Raw genomic sequence first — 20086 nt, 5'->3', positions numbered from 1 at the left:
GAGCCCCATGGACCGTCGGCCTCGACTGACAAAGTCCTGGCCCTACAGCCAGCGCTGCCTAGTTTGTCGCCTGGGAACAACGGCCAGGTTCTGTTGCACTGCCCAGGCTGCTGGGGAGAACAAGCGTCGCGGGCCCCTCTCCCTCTCCAAGCACATGGCTGGGTGGCCCGGGAAGCCTTACCATACACCGCCAGCCTCACAGCCTTCTCTGCCACCCCCGCAGGGTTGGTGGCCCGGCAGGTGTAGAGCCCCGCATCAGACACCTGGGCCGGGCCGAGCTGCAGGCCCCGCCCCCCACTGGTGTACGCTGCCCGGGCGCTGGAGACGATGGGGCGCTTGTCTTTGAACCAGGTGATGCTGGGAGCCGGTGAGCCCCGAGCCTCGCACTGGAGCCCGATGGGGTGGTTGAGCAGGGCCACGACTTCTGCCCTTTCGCTGGACCCCAGGATGGTGGGTGGTGCTGAAAAGGGAAATGAACGTGGAGAGTGAAATGCGGGTGACCCCAACAGGTCCAGCTCTCTCGCTCCTCGGGCACAGTGCTCCGCAAGGGCAGGGAAGGCACATCACACAGAAGCCATGGCGGAGCCACAGCTGGTCCTGTCAGGCTGGACTATGTCAAGCGACTCCTAGAGAAGCAGCACTGCCCCGTAGTCTGCCTCCAGCGGTGGCCTGGGAACCCAAAACCCTCTATACTCTATGGCTACAAGCAGGTGAGCTCCCATAACACGCCTGGCTGAAGAGCTCTTTTCTGGTCCTGCAGGCAGTGAGGGAAGGGTGGAGGCTCAGGGATTGAGGGCTGGTGGTGAGGAAACGGGAGTAAAGGCGGTTTAGGTTCAGGGCAGCGCATTGGCACAATGCAGCCATCACCCACTGGGGAACACAATCAAGGATCCTCACCCACTCCAGCACGCTGCTGGGGAGAAATAAGGATCTGCAGGCTACCGGCACATGACCCACTGCTAAAACCACAAGACATCCCCAAGGGGCAACGCATAATCGGATCACCAATTACTTAAACTAGCCTTGGCCTCATGGACCCTGGAAGAAGAGTTTGGGAGAGAAAATCTCTCGCTGGTACATTTCTGCTGCAGCTCAGCCTGGGCAGACAGACTTGGCCAGCAGGGCTCCTGCCAGGGCAGAGAGTTTCAGTGGTGACTTGAGCTAACACAGTGAGGGAGGTCTAGGTTGGATATTAGGAAAAACTATTTCCCTAGGAGGGTGGTGAGGCAGTGGAATGGGTTCCCTAGGGAGGTGGTGGAATCTCCATCCCTAGAAGTTTTTAATTCTCAGCTTGAAAAAGCCCGAGCTGGGATGATTTTCTTGGGATGGGTTCTGCTTTGTGCAGGGGGCTGGACTTGATGACCTCCTGAAGTCTCTTCCAGTTCTGAGCGGTAACGTTCTTGTTGCTACTTTTAGCGCACTGTCTCCCCTGGCTCCCTCCAAATGGCAATGTAGACAGATCTCTTGTCACACTCACCCCCTTCTCTTTGCAGTTCTAACAGCAGGCTGCCGAGGAAATTCTACTTTGGGAACTTACTGTAAATATGCAACTGGAAAGTCTTGGTTTGCTGGCCAGCCTGGTTGAAGGCTAGGCACTGGTACCTCCCTTGGTCTTCCAGCTGGCTGCCCTGGATCCTCAACACCTGTCCCTGCTCCAGGAGCTGGATCCGAGAGTCCAGCAGGGCAAGAGGCCTGAGGATACAGAAGCCGTACAAATGCTCAATTCAGAACCAGGCATAAGACCACAGCCAGAGTGCTGAGCCTGCTGGATTTAGGCCCAAGGGTGCTAGTCAATCCTGGGAGAGTTTATACTTATAGGCTACGTCTACACTGGCACCTTTTTCCGGAAATGCTTAATACGGAATACTATTCCGTTTTCACTTTTTCTGGAAAAGGAGCGTCTACATTGGCAGGCTGCTCTTCTGGAAAAGCCCTTTTTCCGGAAAAGCATCTGTGGCCAATGTAGACGCGCTTTTCCGGAAAAGAGCCCCGAGCGTCATTTTCGCGATCGGGGCTTTTTTCTGGAAAAGACTACTGTGCTGTCTACACTGGCCCTTTTCCGGAACAGTGTTCCGGAATAAGGACTTATGCCCGAGCGGGAGCAGAATAGTTTTTCTGGAATAGCGGCTGATTTTGTACACTAGAGCATCGCTGCTTTTCCGGAAAAGCAAGCGGCCAGTGTAGACAGCTCGCAGCTTATTCCGGAAAAGCGGCTGCTTTTCCGGAATAAGTGGCCCAGTGTAGACACAGCCGTTTAGTAACAGTCAGGCTGGGTAAAGGTGCAGGATAGGAAGACAGGGAGGCCAAGACCATCTATTTGCCCACAGAAATGGGGCAGAAGTAGCAAAAGCTCCCCCACATCTGTCTCAACCCTGATGCAGCTTCGAGAGCAGAGGGGGTGTCTGATCATCAGGCTCTCTGGATGAGATCAGCATCATCACCATGTGCTGCCGTGTCACAGCAGAGCTTTTCCCCAGTGGGAGAGCCAACTTGGCCTGCAGGAAAGCCTGCAGCCCACACAGATCACATCCTGTGTGCTCAGCGAGGCCTGTGCCCGGGAGGGACCCTTGCTGGGGGGAGAAGCAGAGCCTGTCCTTGGACCTTTGTGCTGAGGCTGCCCAGGGTGGGCTCTGAGATGGCTGTTCTGCGGCAGAGGAAGCTGCCCATTACAAGCCGATGGAGAGGTCACTGGGTTTCCAAAAGCACTTTGTGTTCCAGGAACCCATTCGAAAACAGCATGTAGGCCAGGTCCCAAATACCAGCCCGGCTTACCCCCATCTAGGGCCTCAGCCCAGCAATGCACCAGCTGATAAACCAGCTTTCTGCAGCCTCTAGCTGACCTGAGCTGGCCAGGGAGCCTCAGCCAGAGATTGGCAACAGCCACTGTGCACTTACTGGCCATCCTTCATCCACTCCACCTGGGGAGGTGGCACGCCCGTGCTCCGACACTGCAGCTCCACCTCAGAGCCCACCAGCACTGACACGTCGGGGGGCGACCCCAATCCATACACCACGGGCGAGACTAGGGGAGGAAAGGAAGGGGGAGATAATGGGAGAGCCACAAAGACAATGGCCAAGGACATAGGTGACGAGGGGCAGACTGGGGCAGGGAGGGATAGTTTGATAGGTGCACTACACGGGGATTAACAGCTTTATTGCTGTTTATAAGGTGCGTGAAGGTCTGGAAATGCATGTCAGTTTCACTGTCCTCCTCCCGGACACCTCCCAAATGCAGTCCAGAGTAGGGGTGTAAAATCCTGTTTAATTGTTTAACCAGTGAAATGTGATGTTTAACCAGTTAACTAATTAAGTGAGGCGTTGGTAGGGGCGGCATGGCCGGGCTGGAGCAGTCCCTGCCTGTGACGTGGCTGGGTTCGATGCAGATAGGGGCTGCTTTGGGCGGCTGGAGCAGCTTCCTGCCTGCAGAGGGCTGGGAGCTGCTCCAGGTCCCACTAGTTAACTGGAACAGACAAGCATCACCCTTAACCTTTCACATCCCTAGTCCTGAGAGACGCAGAACACCCATCCCCCGGCACCCTATCAGGCAGGTTAGCAAAGTAAAGGCAGAGGGCAATGGAAAGCCTCCGTACTTCCTTAATGCAGTGCAGCCACTTCCTGGCTTCTCACTAAGCAGAGGCTCAGCAGAGCTTCTCTACTTTATCTCCTCATTTAGCACCGTCTTCTGCTGTCATGTTATGAACGCGACACCCCCGGCCAAATTCAGTCCTGGTGTAAGAGGACGCAATTCACAGGAAGCCAATGGAGTTGCACTTGCTTACTCCAAGGTCTGAATGTGGCCCAAGGATTCAACCTCTGGCCTGCACCCTTGCTGGCTTTGGGGAGGTGAAAGAGTAGCAGCTGCCAAGGAAGTTGAGCCCTTTTCCAGAGGGGCCGTCAGCATGCTGGCTGGTTAGGCCTGGCAGGGGGGCTGGGCCACTGGGATTAGTGTCTCTCACCAGTCCCTAGAGAGGCTCTGCTGGCCCAGCCAGGGATACTTTTGCCTTGGACAGAAGAAGGCTCAGGACCGGGACTCACCAAGAACGAGGATGTGGAAGTGTCGTTGGGCCTCACCGACCCTGTTCACAGCTCTGCAGGCGTAGGACCCTGAGTCCTCCTGCCGCACCTTGTGGAACTGGACGGACTGTGCTCCACTGAGGAAGCGGAGGCTGCCACCCTCTGAGAGCTGGGGGAAAGAGATAGAATTGGGACAGGGTCAGAAGCCGCTTTACCCTCTGCTACCTGCCACCCAGAACCAGAGCAGAGCACTTGACTTCCGCTGCCATTCTCCAACCCAGGGTGGGGACAGCTCCTGCTGACGCCATAGTGCCCACTGGCTCTCTTCGCCCGCAACTTACCAACTGCCCATCCTTGTACCATGTGACAGTAGGAGCTGGGATGCCAGAAACATCACAGTCCAGCGTCAGGGGCTGGCCGGCCAGGATGGAAACATTCCTCTGAGGGCCACCACCTCTCAGCTCAGGGGGTGCTGTGAAAGGAGAGGAAGAGCCCCGTCGGGAGAGGAACGAGCAGAGCAATGCTCTGCTGGCTCACCGGGCTAGTGCACACCCTTCAACAGAACCTGCCTCTCCAGCACAATGGCAGAGGGCTCGCCTGCAGGTCCCATGTGTGTCCAGAAATGGACTCTCCAGGTGCCCAACGACCTGAGAACGCTGCCAGCAGCCCTGTAGAGCAGTGGTCCCCAACGCCGTGTCCGCAGGCGCCATGGCACCCGCTGGGCCATTTCTATGCGCCTGCCAAGTGATTGGGTCCACCCCAACCCCGGGTGCATGGCACAGGGGCGGCGCCAGCCCTGGGCGCGCAGCACATGGGCGACCCTACTCCCAGGCACGCAATGCATGGGTTGTGCCAGCCCCGGGCGCACGGCGTATAGGCGTCCCCGCCCCTGGGCACGCGGCACAGGAGCGGCGCCAGTCCAGGCGTGGGGTGCATGGGCGCTGCTGGCACGTGGGCGCACGGCACAGGAGCAGCGCCGGCCCCGGGCATGCAGCTCATGAGCTGTTCTGGCCCTGGGTGCACGGCATATGGGCAGCCCCACCCCTGGGTGTGCGGCATAGGAGCAGCGCCAGCACCGGGAGTGCGGCGCATGGGTGGCGCCGGCACCGGGCAAGCGGCGTATGGATGGCTCTGCCCCTGGGCGCATGCACGGCCCCACCCCCGGACACCCGGCGCATGAGTGGCCCCGCCCCCGGGCACCCGGCAGCCCCAAAAGGTTGGGGACCACTGCTCTAAGGGGTGAAGCAACCTCGGCTGGATCACAGAGGGCACCCACCGTGCCTGGGGCTGGCTCAAAGTTCCTTGCCGCATTTTGGCAACAGGACTGGACATGCTGATGGAGGTGAGGGAGTGGAGAGAGGCTTTGCTGAGCCACAGCCTATCCCGCTGAGCTGACCATGCTCAGAAAGCCAGGCACTGGGGAGCTCAGGGGCTGAGCAGCCACCAGGACCCAGTTGGAGTCAGTGAGAAATTCTCAGGTAGACTAGTTTGTGTCTGCATCTCCTGGCTCTGCAGCCTGGCCTGCATCCTCCCTTCTGTGGGAGGAGCTGTTCAGGAGACCCTTTTTGCCCCAGCACTGGCGGCTTGTGGCTTTAACATGATGCCTGAAGCTTCCCAATTCATTTGTCCCTGCCACCCCTCTGCCTGTCCGCCCCTCTCCCCACATGACACAGGCCTAGAAGGCAAGTGACCTAGTGTTCCCCAGGGTAGGCGATGAGTACAATTAGGACTGGGATATCAGAAATGAATATGGGCCCATTCTGCCACCCCCCGCACTGGACAACCCTCCTCTCCACCTCCCAGCACCGGGATCTGCTCCCTCCATGCAGCTTCCTCTCACCATAAACCACAAGCTTGACTCTCCGCTGCACAGAGCCGGCCTCGTTGGTTGCCCAGCACGTGTAGTCTCCACTATCGCTGGGCAGCACGGAGACGATCACCAAGGAGCCCTCCTCCAGCACCAAGGGACGTGGGAAGCTGCCCAAGAGCTCGGCAGAATTCTTCAGCCACAGGACAGACGGCTTCGGCACGCCTGTGTGACAGCCAAGGCAGGGGAGTGTGGGCCAGCCAGCTGCAGCTCCTGCTAGGCAAGAGCGACTCGCACAGATGCCCATTTCTCGATGCCCCAGTCACACTCCCACACCCCAACGTTTGGCAAAGTAGAAGCCGCAGGGTGGGTAACACCTGTTAGAGGAACAGCTGCTGCCTGCAAAATCGAGATTTCAGTGGACACCCCTAAATCGTAGGGCTGTGCTCAGACCAAGGGGGAGCCATCTGAGTCCTATCTTGGGCAGTAGCTGGCTCCGGCTGCTTAGCCCGTGACTGCCAATCCCAGTTCCATAGTGCCGCTGGTGGTCCCTGTCAGCACTGGCTTCAGTGGCCAGCTCAGCCCACATGTGAAATGCTTTGTACAACCAGAAGTTACTCCTAGAGCCCTAACAAGCTGGTGGTCTCCAACCTTTGCCAGTGCACACCATGCTGACAGCCACTAGGAGGCGCTCCAGGTACACTTTTACTTCCTAACTCCTTCCCTCCCCTGCAGCGCCAGGCTCAGCTAAGGGGAAGCTAATAGCACAATCTCCCAGGTGGACAGGGGGCTGCATCCCCTCCTGCCATCCCCCCCAGAGAGCATTGCCTGACATGCCTCCCCCAGGGCAGACCCTTGCCATGCCGTGATGGCTGTACCCTGAGGCCAGAGACACTGTTATCACCCCGTTTCCCGGGGTGCCCCTGACTTACAGGGGTGGTTGAATATTCTCATTGCAAGAAGTACCACACACCTTCCTAGCGCGAGTGACTTGTAGCATCTCCCTCCCATACAGCATGGGACCGTCTGCCCTCCCGCTGGCCATTGTGGTGACCCCCTTGCAGAGCTGCCCAGCGGGCACCAAGACTGTCTCCTTTCCTGCTGCTCTTACATGCACCCAGACTGTTCTGGGCAAAGAAGAGCCCCGGCTCCTACAGAAGCAGCTGGAGAGGAGGGAAAGGAGCCAGCACTGCCCAAAAGGGTCCTCCAGGGTCTCTAGGGCTGGGCTAGATGGACCTTTGGTCTGACCCAGGACGGCCATTGTAAGCTCAGGGCTCAGGGTCGGGGGTCTCAGTGGACCACCCTGATTTTCATGCACACCTGCTCCTGGGTGGCCAGGCTGGCAGCTCTCCTGCCCTAGACGGACACTTTCCTGTGCCTAGTGCAGAGGTCGTGGACGATGTCCACGATGTCCGCACTTGACCAGGCGGGTGCCCGCCTCTTGCGGTCCCGGGCAAGCTCCCGGGAGCCGCCAGCCTGGTTCCGGGAAGAGGGGGGGGGCTGGGGGGCATCGGGTGGCTGGCTCGAGACGTGCCAGGTGCAGGGTCTGCTGGCTGGGTGCTGGCAGGCTTGCACCTGGCACGGGCACCGTAGCCAGCCCGTGCCCCTTTAAGGGATCCGGGGCCGGGAGGGGGGCAATAGAGTTTCCCTGGTGTTGGCCAGAGTGGCCACCAGGGAAAGCTGGGGAGGGCTAGCCTCCCACTAGTTCGAATTAAGGGGCTACACACCCCTTAATTCGAACTAGTAAGTTCGAACTAGGCTTAGTCCTCGTACAATGAGGTTTACCTAGTTCGAACTTAGCGCTCCGCTAGTTTGAATTAAGTTCGAACTAGCGGAGCGCTAGTGTAGCGCCTATCAAAGTTAATTCGAACTAACATCCGTTAGTTCGACTTAACTTTGTAGTGTAGACATGCCCTTATTCTAGAGCCCTCCCCACAGCTCAAGGACTTGGTCTCTTACCTTTCACTGCACAGGGAAGAGTGACATTCTCATGCAGTATTCGTTCTAGCAGGACATCTGCACTGTCGTTCAGGTGGGGGGGCTCTGGAGGGGACACAAGTTGCCCTAATGGTTTATTTGGTCCCGTTTGTGACTCTCAGGCCTAATCCCCTAGAGGAGAGTTTGGTCCCCTGAGGTCTGGCCCCTTTGCAGACTCGTCTCAGGGAAAGAGGAGCAGGGTAGGAACGCTGCAGATCCTGGATGTTAGTCAGGTTGGCAGGAGCTAGAGTGGGAGCCAGGATCAAGGCAGGATCCTTGGAGCACCAGATTCCGGGCTCCCCCAAAGACACCCCACCCAGCTGGGCTGAGACAGGTGCTTACTCGCTCTGTCCGAGGAGGATTCAGCCCAAAGACCTGCTGGCGGCGTGTGGCAGCATCAGACCTTCCATCCATGTGGAAAGAGAGAGGAGAGGAAGGGCACCTTGGAATTTGGAAGGACCCGGGCCCCATTTCATCTTAATCTGCCTGGAGGAGACACCTCACTCTCCTTTACCCCTGCACCTTTACCCCCAAACTGCAGACTGTGCCTGAGGATACTACGTGACTGGCCAGTGGGTGTTGACAGGCCTGTTCTGTGCCTGACCCGGCGGACACCAGTCTGTTACAGCCCCAGCTACAGAGCTTTAGCTGTGGAGGTTCCCCGGTTCACTCCTTACGGTGGGGCAAGATGGCAGCCATTACACAGCAGCATGTTACCTCAGGGAGTGCAGTGGAACCGCCACATCACCCACCCACACTTCAGCACTCACCCAGCACCTCCACCACAAGCTCAATGGCATCGTCTCCAGCGCTGCTGGCCGCAATGCACCGGTACCACCCTGCATCAGAGACCCGCACGTCCAGGATGCTGATGGCCCCATCAGGCCCCTCTAGGAAATCCTGGTCGCCCACCCTCAGCGGGCTGCCATCTTTGGTCCATCGGAGCTTGGGGACTGGATTGCCGTGAGCCAGGCAGGGCAGGTCCAGCGTGTGACCCACTAGCACCTTCAGAACCTTGGGGCCTGGCTGAATGCGAGGAGGCACTGAAATAAAAGTAACAAAGGGGAAGGGGAGCCCGCCAAGCAGCAATGTAAACAGATCTTAGACTCTCCTCCAAGCCAGGGATCTCAGACTCTGGGTGGGGTTAGTATGATTAGATACCAGGAGGCTGAAACTGAGGCAGGAAGAAGTAAAATGATGTGCCCAAGTTCTCAGTAGCAGAGCCAGGACTAGAACCCAGGAGTCCTGAGCCCATGTTCTCTGCTTCAAACATCATCACAGTGTTTCATTTATTTAATATGCTGCTATACCTATCCTCATAGAGCTGAAGGGATACTTAAAGGTCATCTAGTCCAGTCCCCTGCACCATCCCTGACAGATTTGCCCCAGATCCCTAAATGCCACCCCCCAAGGATTGAACTCACAACCCTGGGTTTAGAAGGCTAATGCTCAAACCACTGAGCTATTCCTTCCCCCTGCCCTGTCACTACAGGAGGGGTCACGCCCCAGTGCCCTCTTTGTGGCAGCTCTTGCCATGTATTTTTCCATTCCAAAAGGGGCTGCTTGAGACTGCTGCAAGATCAGCTCCTCTTTCAACAAAGCTTCTGCAGAGAGGACTGAGCCATTCTAGATGGGTGTGTATGTGGGGACACGTAGTGGCGCTTGGCGAGAGAAGGTGGCTCTCTCACAGTGACAAAGGCCTCTACTGGGCTGAAACAGAGAGGGGAGGGCTTCCCTGCCTTACCCTTTGGATCTAATGGCCACTGTGGATGTTACTGAATGGAAAGAAGGCCCCCAGCCATGTGAGCATTTACAGCTGGCTTTACAGGCAATGCTTGAGATCAGCATATGGCCTCAGGCAGCCTCACCACTTTGTGAGAGACACCGGTCAACAAAACCACTATTCCAGGTGCAAACTATAGTGTACCGCTGTGTGAGAGGGAGAACCAGCAAACCAGGAGTCTGGACTCGTTGTGGGACTTTGGGCAATAGCTGTGAACTGCTGCATGCCTCAGTTTCCCCCTTTGTAAAACGTGGGGCTTCCAGGGACCCTGCACAATGGGACTCTGAAGAGTGCTTAAGCACAAGAACCCGCTCAGAGCAAAGCATTCTCCTCCCCCAGATCCCTCCAGCCACAGACCGTATCTGCTCCTTACAAACACAGCCACCCCATCGTCCCAGCCTGGCCCATGCTGCTGCAGCTGGGTGGGTCACGAGACCCGAGCCAGGACATGCTGCTGTTCGGCTGAACATGCAGAGTGTTTGTGCACATTCAAACACTCAGCACTGAGCTATTTTTAAAGCAGGCAGTGACACAGGGCACCTCACCGACATGAAGCCCGACTCTGGCCAGCCTCAGTCACCCCAAAACGGATGAACAGTGAGTAGAAACCCAAGTCAGAGTGTTGCCTCTTGAAGAATCTTGGACGGGCTCTCCCAGCACAAGTGACAAGGGAACCCTCCACCAAACTACAAGGGGGCTTTACACCTTCATAGAGAGCATGGTGCCAGCTCCACCTTGCCTGGTAGAGCAGGGGAGCCATCCATCGGCACTGCGTAGATGAAGTAGGTTCGAGCCATAGGCACCACTGGGGGGAGCCCAGTCTATGGACTCATGATAGGGACAAGGGAATAGAAAGAAATCCGATGACCATGTTTAAGTCTCAGCTTGACAAAGCCCTGGCTGGGATGATTTCGTTGGGGAGGGGGCTGGACTCGACGACCTCCTGAGGTCTCTTCCAGCCCTGGGATCCTAGGATTCAATGAAACAAACACCCAGACCCATTCTGGACAGCAGATGGTGGCTCCTTAATGGCTTTAATGTCTCCTGCCCTTCTAACTCCGAGGCACAGTCATCCCTTTCTATGTTCTGCCTGCAATGCTTCAGGGCCAGCAGCAGGATAATTATGTTAGCAGCTGCTGTACACAGGCCCCCGTCCAGCCCTCACGTAGCCCACTGGCTCACGACCGTGCCAGTCTAGTCAGGAGACTCCATCCGTCCATGGGGCTGCACTGACACACAAGCAGTGGTGTGGGCCGGGCTCCAGCGCTAAGCACAGCTCCCACTGGTCTCAGAGGGCAGTAGCGCTGGCCCAGGGTGGATTGCCCTCTAAGAAGGACACTAGGGTTCATTAACACTGGGAAGTTAACTGGCTGTGTCCTGGAACCTCTCTAAACAAGTGACCTGATGACCAATTTCAAGGGACACCAGAGACGCCAACTTCTGATTTAGCGGGGGGGGGGGGGGGGGTGCGTGAATTGAGCCCCTCCTTTCTGCCCCAGGTCCCACCCCTATTCCACCCCTTTCCTCAAACTGCCACACACTCTCCTCCCTGAGCACAGTGCATCCTTGCTCCTTCCTCTCCCTCCCAGAACCTCTCAACACCATCCACAGGAGGTGCTGAGAATAGATCAGCAGGTATGCTGGTGGGTGGGAAGCACTGGGGAAAGAGGACAGAGAGGGGAGCTTGGGTGCCAGTGGGTGCTGAGCCCTGGAGCACCCACAGAGTCAGTACCTATGACACAGATATGGTGGCACAGCTAGAGTGACAGTGACACAGCTGGGGTGACACAGCTGGGGTGACACAGCTGGGGTGACAGTGACACAGCTGGGGTGACAGTGACACAGCTGGGGGCAGGCAGCATGTCTGGGAAAGGGCCCTGCCTGCTGCCTGATGAAGTGCTGCCAGTGCACCCAACGACATGGCCCTGGCTTCTAAATGGCTTTCCTCAAGCCGCGCTCTCTCCGCTCTAGCTGGCCCTGAGCGTTCCCCCCCCCCCCCCCCCGCCCCTCCCTGCCCCCTCCGACCTTTCCAGCCTGCTGCTGGAAGCCACTTTCTAAGCAATCGATTTCCCAGCTGGACCGGAGGCCGACGCCCCTTTTTCACTCCCTGTTCTAACCAAGAGCCCTTGGCCCACCCTGCGTTAGGGAGCAGGGATGTTATTCTTTGAGCAGAGGGGAGCAGGATCCTCAAGCCCCTGTATTCACTGTAAGCAACACTGTGGCACAGAACGCCCAGCTGGGAAAGACCCAACAGCAAACACATCAGGTCTAATGCACAGGAACCAGCCTGGGGCATAACAAGGGGCAAAGGGACAGCCTGGCCCATGCTGGGAACCAGTGACGTTTCCTAGGATGTGAAGTAGATACCAAGAGAAGTGACCCTAGGAGGCTCCCCCAGACTCTGAATCACTAGCCCAGTTTAAACCGAGCCCCCTCTTTTCATCTCCAAACATTGCTACCTCTTCCCCTTGATGCCCAAAAGCCAAGGTGATGGGCTCCACACGCACTCCCTTGTCAGCTGGGAGGTGAAACAGGCAGCTCCAAGTATCCCCCATGATGGGAAACCATCACCCTGCAAGGGCCTCCTGCTTCTTGCTGGGCATTTCCAGTCTAGGGCACAGCAGGCAAAGGGCGTGTAGGATGTGAGCCCTTTCTCCTCGTGCAATCCCCATACCTCCACATACACACTCCATGACCTCTGCCATCCATGGGCAGCGACAGACCCTCCCCCATGACAAAAGGCTCTGCTGGAATAGGTACCTTGGACTTCCAGGTGGTAGCTCAGCGAGGTGTTCCCAGCTGGGTTCATTGCCATGCAGGTATAAAGGCCGCTGTCAGTCACCCTGGGCTCAGCCAATCGGAGGGAGCCTGAAGGGAGGATGCTGTACCTAGATCAGAAAAGAACAAACCAACCAGGGCATGACGATCACCCTAAAGGGAAGCCCGCCGGAGCTGAGGGAACAGCACATGGTCCCTTCTCTGCCTGGGTCTCCTTGCAGTTCTCTCAGCAGCCAGAAGCTGTACGTTGCTGAAAGACGACAAGCATCAGGGCCAGGGAGGAACCCTTGACAGTCAGCACCCAAGGAGTATTCCTGTTGTTTGTTAGGGCAACCAGGAAAGGATCCTATTGCCTGAGCACAGTCAGCACCATCAGCACTGCACGGACACAGCCCCTGCCCTGAGGAACTTGCAGTCTCTGATGGTGTGAGGTGGGGAGGTTCCTACTCACTCTGAAGACAGCCCACCTCCAGAGGCCATATATACCTCCCTGCCTGGGGCCAGCACCAAATTACCACCCTCAGCAGAACCTTGTCCTCCAAACACAGCTCTTACGGCATCCCTCCTCTGCCACCCGCCAGCCCCTTCTGCCCCCGAGTCACCCTCCAACCCAGCAATATCCTGAGCAGAGTCAACAAGACTCAGCTGTAGTTCCCCTGAACCCTTAGGCAGGGTCTAAGCGCCAGGCAGCAGGGGACACAAGAGGGGAGTGTATGCCGAGTCCTTGAAACAGACACCAAAGTCCAGATGCACAATGCACCAGATGAGCATTGACTGGGGAACAGTCTTCAGGGAATTGGGAGGCCCAAGGGGCTCTCATCTGTGGTGAGATGCTTCCATGCTTGGCTCAACATGCTCAGCTCTTCCAGATGAAGGAGGAAAGCCGAAGCCAAGCTAGCATGAGACAGCATCACAAGGAGCTGCCCGTGGACGGGGGTCATTCCTGAGGCTACTTGAGCTGCCCCTGGAGATGAGCTATTGCAGCTGGAGCTGACCACACGCTCCCCGCCAGCTGTGACCCTGCCTTTGTCAGGGATCCTGCAGACGTGACATCACCACAGCCCACATCCGCAGACTCCTTGCTGTGTGCTCCCATCCATCAACCCAGTGAGCAATGAGAGGGAGCTGTCCCCAGGCAACAAGCAGAGCCAAGGGGGGAAGTGTCGGGGAGACTGAACGCGGCCAAAAGAACTCAGACACAAGAGAACCAGGAGGGGAAAAGCTCCGCTGGGAGGAGTTAAATCAAGGCTCCTTCCATGCAGCAATTGTTGCTGTTTAGGAGGAGGATAAAAATTAAGGGGAGTTTTAACAAACAGTAAGGCGGGGAGTCACGTTCCCTGTTATTAACCCCAGGACCAAGGATCAATGATCCAATGTTGAAAGAGCATCCTGTTAGGATGCTAAGACAGTTTAAACAGAGGTCCCAGCTTATGAGGATTAACCATGATTTGCTTAATCAGTATGAACCTAGGAAAGTGAATGGTGCTTGACAGCAAGATCCAATCTCTCTCCAGACAGGCTCTTCCCCGCACTGATGGAGAAACTCTTGACTCCTCAGTGTAACCAGACTCAGCTCTGCTGATTTCACTGAAGGATGAATTTGGCCTGCCAACATTAAACCGTATAAACAGAAATTGTCTCAAATCTCACATCCTGCCACAGATAAGGCTATTACTGTGCCCAGAACTGCTGCTGTCCCTGCACATTTGCTGCATTTAATTCCTACTTTTGCAAATCCTGCTGCATATGAGAAAAAATATCTAAAGCCCATTTGCTCCATGGTATTGTGTGCTGTTAAACAGCTGTCACTTTCCAGCGCAGACACAGCTGCATTTCAGTGTCAGCTGAAACAGTGCGAAGCTCTTGCACCAAATTCAACCCGGACATTACTCCATTGAAGTAAATGGAAATACAGTAGGCATGAATTTAGTCCATTAAGATTAACTTAATGGGAAAAAAACAGTGGAAGGTGAAAAACAATAAACCATTAGTGTCTGCTATGGAGCAATGAAATGAAAAGCAATTACCTCCTACTTCCAATATATTACCATAGTCAGGCCAAGTGCTGTAGATCATCACCAATATACTCCAAGGAATTTCTTCCTGGGAAGATAATTTTCCAAGACTTAAGATACAATGCAGGGTTTTGAGGCAGGGAAAGGTGGGAGACAGAGATGGGAGGTCCACCCACCCACTCAGGCAGGACTTACAATAAAACACCTGTCAAGGTGGCAGCTCCCCAACATTTGGACACAGGGAAACATCTCTGGATGAGTGGTTAATGACTATTCCACCCATGAATAACCAGTCAACTGGCAGTTTCCAAGACCGCAGGCTGGCGAGAGGAGAGTTTGGTAGAAAGTTTCCTCAATGAAGTCTCCATCATTAGATTTCATTCTCATATGCAGATTCTCTCACTATGACACTAACCCACCTTACCGCAAGTAGGCCCTTTAGCCTGCCTGCCCCAGCTCCGCCTGACGAGAGCTGACTAGACCAGGGGACCCGGGACTCGAACCCGCAACCCTCTCCTTCTCCCCTCCTTCAACATCCCCCCACACACACAAAAACATCAGCTCCTACCCCTGGAGGAAGGCACAGGCCTATGCAATGATAACTGCCTGCTGAGAAAAGGAATCAGCTGCGTATCTGTAGTGACTGGCCCAAGCACTGACATTCAGTCAGGACTTTGGTTTGGCCTGTCAACATGGGATCAGGATCCAGATCGGACACTGGAGAAGTTGGGGGGCGTGGGGGAGAGTCTGAAATGCAGGGGTTTGGCCCAGGATCCACCACTAATTTACATGAGGATGCCATAAGGGACTGAACAGCTATTTCACTCATGGGAGACAGCCAGTGGATGAAGTCAGAAAAGGAAGGATGGTCCAGTGGTTGGGGCACTAGGGTTCAAGTCCCTGCTTTGCCAGACTCCCTGGGCAACTTCAGGCAAGACACTTCCCCTCTCTGTGCCTCAGTCTCCCACCTGTACAATGGGGATGATGGCACAGAGGCACTGAGAGCATGAGGGGCTCAGATACTAGCTCATGGGAGTGTCTAGAAAAGCCTCCAAGAAATCAGGGAGACTGGGAGCGGTTGGTTACCCTGCAGCCTTCTCTGCTCTATGTGCATCACTATATGGCTTCTCCTTGGATGCCCAGGTTGTTGGTGGGGCTTCCCTGGGACTCCCTGCAGCTAGCCAGCCGCAATCAGATTTTACTTTCTTAAACAAAAGGCCTCTCTCCACCCTGGAACCAGAGTTATACTCCTCTGATTTCAGTGGAGCTGAAATTTGGCCCAAGCTGTTGCTGGGAGGACAAACAAGTTGTCCGTTTTGCACTTTCAGGCCCAGATATTTCCATCGTGGCGCTTCCGCGCCTCAGCTCACCTTGAACTTGCAGAAGCAGACCCCAGGCAATTGCCAAAGCAGCAGACGAGCAGGGATCACGCACGGATGGCACAAGCACATCAGTTATTCAAGGTTCAAGCGAAGACCATGCCCTGGTCGAGACTCTCTTGTATGTTCCAGGCAAGATCCTTGTCGCAGAACCGCGCAACCCTCGCACAGGGAGCCCCCTCCTCTGCAGCGCTCCCTGGGTTTGCTTTCAGAGGCTCACAAGGCTTAGAGCCAGATCCTTGTGCAAACGAAGGCTACTCGTGGGAGCAGGGGACACATTAGCTTTGGCAATAAAAATCCTGTAGCACGCTGAGCACTTTCAACTACTCACAGTCAACTGGAGCCCTGGTTTGGTGCCCAGCTGCCCCAACTGGGCCTTTAGATTGAATGATAGGTTGAACCTCTATAATCTTGACTTCCCTAGTCCTGCAGCACCCCTGGTCCAGCATCATCAGTGATCCCCAGAGGTGCTCCGGAGCTGGAGCACTCATGGGGAAAAGCCGGTGGGCTGCAGCCAGGAGCATTGCCGGACTAGAGAAGAGCAGAGCCCCAGAGCTGGTGGCCAAGAGCAAAGCCTTGGAGCCCCAGCTGCTGGCAGCAGAGTCCCAGCAACCTAAGGGAGCAGAGCCCCGCCACCCCAAGGACTGGCAGCCAGGAGCAGAGCCTCAGCACCCCGAGGGAGTGAAACCCGAGTGCCCAGCTCCTGGCAGCCAGGAGTGGAGGGGCCAACATTGACCTCCCCGGGCCTGACATATTTCCTGGTTCAGAACTGGTCAGGTCCTGAGGGCACAGGATCAGGGAGGTTCGACCTGTACCTTTCAGGTAACCCAGTGGCTTTCATGTTGGTCTCTGTGGTCTTCAGAGAACACCCCCTGCTCTGTACGGAGCCAAACACAAAGAGCCCAGCTACAGCCTGGAGGAACCGGAGTGACACATGCATGTGTGAAGGAGGCTTTTCACAGCTATTTGGCCAGAGGATGATAGTATTTTAATTCAATCCCAGCTAAGAGTCACAACACACACTAAGCAGGGATTAGCTGTGCAGTAGATCTGCCCCGAGCACTCTGCTGACCCACAATAAAACACACTTCAACAGGCTCTTGGCACACAAGCCCCGCTGTCGCAGAGGTGGAGTTAAGCACATTCAGATCACATCACCCAACCTTTCCATTGGCTCCAGAAACATTCCTGGCATTAGCTTTGAGAACATTTCTCCCTTGCTCCGCTACCTTAGACGTAACCATGACAGCACCAGCAGGAATGCACACAAAGCCAGATGTGCCGAAGGCGGGGGGAAGAGGGGGAAGAAGGAGGAGGAGTGCCAGGATGGGACATGAAAAGCAGCCTCCTCCCCCACCACAAGACAAATGTGCAACTTAAGCCCCGTACGTATCCAGGGGTGTATGCACTTCGGCTTAATGCGGGTTGAAAGCAGATGTTCCTTCCAGACAGATGTTAGGATAAAGGGCTGGCAGGGCTGAATCCAAGAACTCTCTCTGGCTCTTTTCAAGGACTGTGTCAACTGCTGATATCATCCTTCAGCGTTTGAGTCTAGGGGGTGGCAGATGTCTCCAGCCAAGCACAGTCTAATCCCCGCTCACAGCAACCAGCAAAGAAAGCTTTCCTGTTTCAAGGGCACCAACCTGGTGAGATGCCAGCTCTGGGTCCCAGCTCCCTCAGATGGAACCAGCGGCTGCACCCACTTACTGACAGTGTTAACGGGGCACCTGGCTTCAGCTGGGCAGTTATAGGACTTAAAACCACATTACGTACCAATCTTTAACCTTCACCCACAGATGTCAAATGGACGGTTACATTCAAGGAAACAATGCAGATTGCACATCTTCTGCACTAGGAGACCACTGCCCCTCTGCTACAGAAAGAGAAACTGAGGCAATTCGCCACGACCATATACAGGAAAAGCACAGAGTGGAACCCATATCTCCTGCCTTCCACTTCCCCAGATCTAACCACTAGATAATGCCCCCTTCCAATGAAACACTGCAGCCTGCTCAGCCATATCAGACCACCTCCATGGCCGAGAGGGCATCACATGCATTAGAAAGACTTTGTAGAAAAGCCCCATTCCACTTCAGTCTCCTACCATAAATCCATTGACATTGATGCAATCGCAGCAGGGGCTAATTTGGCCTGACGCTACTAATCTCGTCTGTGTACAAAGGGTCCCAAGATCTTAAGAAGAACACAGATAAAGCTACAGGGCCCCTAACAACGAGCCCATTGGGTTTCCCCATCTTTGCACCTTCCAGGCAGTTCCTTACCTTCCTGTGGTAAGAGGCAGTGCCCGAGATTCCTGTGTCCATATGACCAGCGGTGATGGGTACCCTTGAACGACACAGGGCAGTGTCATTTCCTGCCCAACCACGGCTGAAATCCTTATTGGTCCCGTTGACTCATGTGATCTGTTGCTGCTAATCCTGGGCTTAGCTGCATTGGTGGGACAAAGAGGGGGAAGTGAGGTTGGCGTCCAGGCTGAAGAGCTGTTGGGTCCTGACTCCATGAATTTAGCACCAGGGAAAGGTGCAGGGAGATGGGCTTCCACGGAGCTACGTCACTGCAGTGCTGCACTATGCACAACAATAGCCCCTCGGGACACAGGCCGTCTGTATTATCACTGCCCTACCCAAGCCTTGGGCCCAGGATATTAGCAGGGAGACACAGCCCCAGACTCAAACTCCTTACGCTCGCAGGCAAGCAGTGGAGTGGGGGGGAAGAAGGTGCAGAGAAGCGAAGTGACTTGCCCAGGGTCCTACAGGCAAGTCAGCCACAGAGCTGGGAATACAGCCCAGGTCCCCTGATTCCTAGAGCAATGCCCTATCCACTGCACCACACTGCCTCTGCACATTCCCTAGAAGCCCCTGGCACAGAGCAATAGCTCCTGGCAGCAGTGACAGTCCTGAGGGATAGGTGGGGCTTGCTCACCATGCCTAGAGAGAGCTGGAGGCTCAATCCACAATCAGGGAAGGGAAGGAAACGTTCACTGGAAAAGTGTCTCTTTCTGTCAGGGCTGAGGGGGCTCAGGGAAGGGAGAGAGCCAGGGAGAGGCTGAGGGAGTCCCAAGGTTCCTATCCTGAGCTCCCTTTCTGTCAGCCCAAGGCTCTGCGGGCCATTTTAAAAGGCCTTGGCTGGGTCTTCCCCAAGCAAGCCGACTCACTGTTGACAGAGAGCTGGAGTTCCTGGTGGGCAGAGCCCCCCAGGTTGGTGGCCGTGCAGACGTAGACACCCGACTCTCCAGCAGAGGGCAGGGGGATCAGGAGGCTCCCGTCACTGGAGATGTGGTAGTGGGGGCTCCGGGAGGAAAGGGGCTCCCCTTCCTTTAAAGGCAAAGAACAGACAAAGCAGGGGAATTAACTGAGTAGCCAGCCAGGGGATGGGGGAGGTAAACAGGGAAAGAGGAGCTGGGCTGGTGCTTTTAACCCTTCTCTGTCTGGATCTCTTCAGCAGTACCCATCTCCACAGCTCCAAAGCACTCGCTCCATGCCAGGTAGGCACAGGGCAGCCTGAAAGCCCGTCTCCCTGGCTGTGTCGACACATTGTGCTAGCCATGACTCAGCCCTCAGTGGGGAACCCCGGGGTAACCACAGCCAGCTGGGACAAGCTGACACAGGCCAGTCCCTGTCTGCACCACGCAGGGAGCACCATGGCAGCCTGTGGGAACCAGTCGACGTCTATCACAAGCCGCCTCCTCACGGAGACCCTGCAGCAGCCAGCAAGCTGAGATTCCTCCGCCAATACACTGCCAAGCAGGGGCAGATATAGGGCGGGGCGGCCGCCCCGGGCCCCGCGCTTCAAGAAGCCCCGCGCATGCGCCGTGGCAAAGGGGGGCCCCGCGAAATTGGACTGCCCTGGGCCCCGCAAAATGATCATCTGCCCCTGCTGCCAAGAAAGGGTCATCTTTCTGCCCCCCACCCCACCCAACTTGACAAAGCATCAGCAGCCTCCACCTACCTTTGTCCAGACAATGGTGGGGGCAGGAACTCCACTGGCATTACAAGGCAGGGCTACAGCCACCCCCTCGTCGGTGGTGTAGAGCGCAGGGCTTGGCTGAATGCTGGGTGGAACTGTAAAGAGAGAAGCACCCACCTTAATACTGCTTGAGAACAGCAGTGCAGGATCAGAGCTCAGGGCTCAATTTCCAAGTGCTGCACACTCGCAGCGCCAAGAGATCTCAGCGCCCTCTTAGCCATCTAATCCAGGTCAGAGCTGTGAGCATGCTCAGCAAACAGTAGCTCCTGTGGCGAGTGGCCTGGTTTTCGAGGGAACCCAGGTCCCTTTCAAAAGGCCATGCCAAGTCCTTTGGAAAGTCTGGCTA

At 56.0% G+C, this 20086-nt stretch overlaps 1 protein-coding gene across 3 annotated transcripts in view; it reads right to left on the bottom strand.

The window, feature by feature from the left end:
- Window positions 1–20086, bottom strand: part of HMCN2 (hemicentin 2) — a 133036-nt gene that overhangs the window by 63643 nt on the left and 49307 nt on the right. For all 3 annotated transcript variants that reach the window (XM_089773013.1, XM_089773014.1, XM_075906051.2), the window contains exons 20-31: window positions 19723–19835; window positions 18929–19088; window positions 18036–18201; window positions 12342–12469; window positions 8569–8841; window positions 7781–7864; window positions 5855–6046; window positions 4356–4486; window positions 4036–4183; window positions 2896–3022; window positions 1538–1692; window positions 182–460 (exon numbers count right to left, since the gene is read on the bottom strand). In XM_089773013.1, coding sequence (XP_089629139.1) covers window positions 182–460; window positions 1538–1692; window positions 2896–3022; window positions 4036–4183; window positions 4356–4486; window positions 5855–6046; window positions 7781–7864; window positions 8569–8841; window positions 12342–12469; window positions 18036–18201; window positions 18929–19088; window positions 19723–19835 — 1956 coding nt within the window. The remainder of the gene's footprint in view (window positions 1–181; window positions 461–1537; window positions 1693–2895; window positions 3023–4035; window positions 4184–4355; window positions 4487–5854; window positions 6047–7780; window positions 7865–8568; window positions 8842–12341; window positions 12470–18035; window positions 18202–18928; window positions 19089–19722; window positions 19836–20086) is intronic.

The sequence above is a fragment of the Pelodiscus sinensis genome, chromosome 23, assembly GCF_052426305.1.
Source record: "Pelodiscus sinensis isolate ZL-2025 chromosome 23, ASM5242630v1, whole genome shotgun sequence".
Classification (NCBI taxonomy): domain Eukaryota; kingdom Metazoa; phylum Chordata; order Testudines; family Trionychidae; genus Pelodiscus; species Pelodiscus sinensis.
Note: the sequence above shows the minus strand (reverse complement) of the source record. Positions and strands in the feature narration are given on the sequence as shown.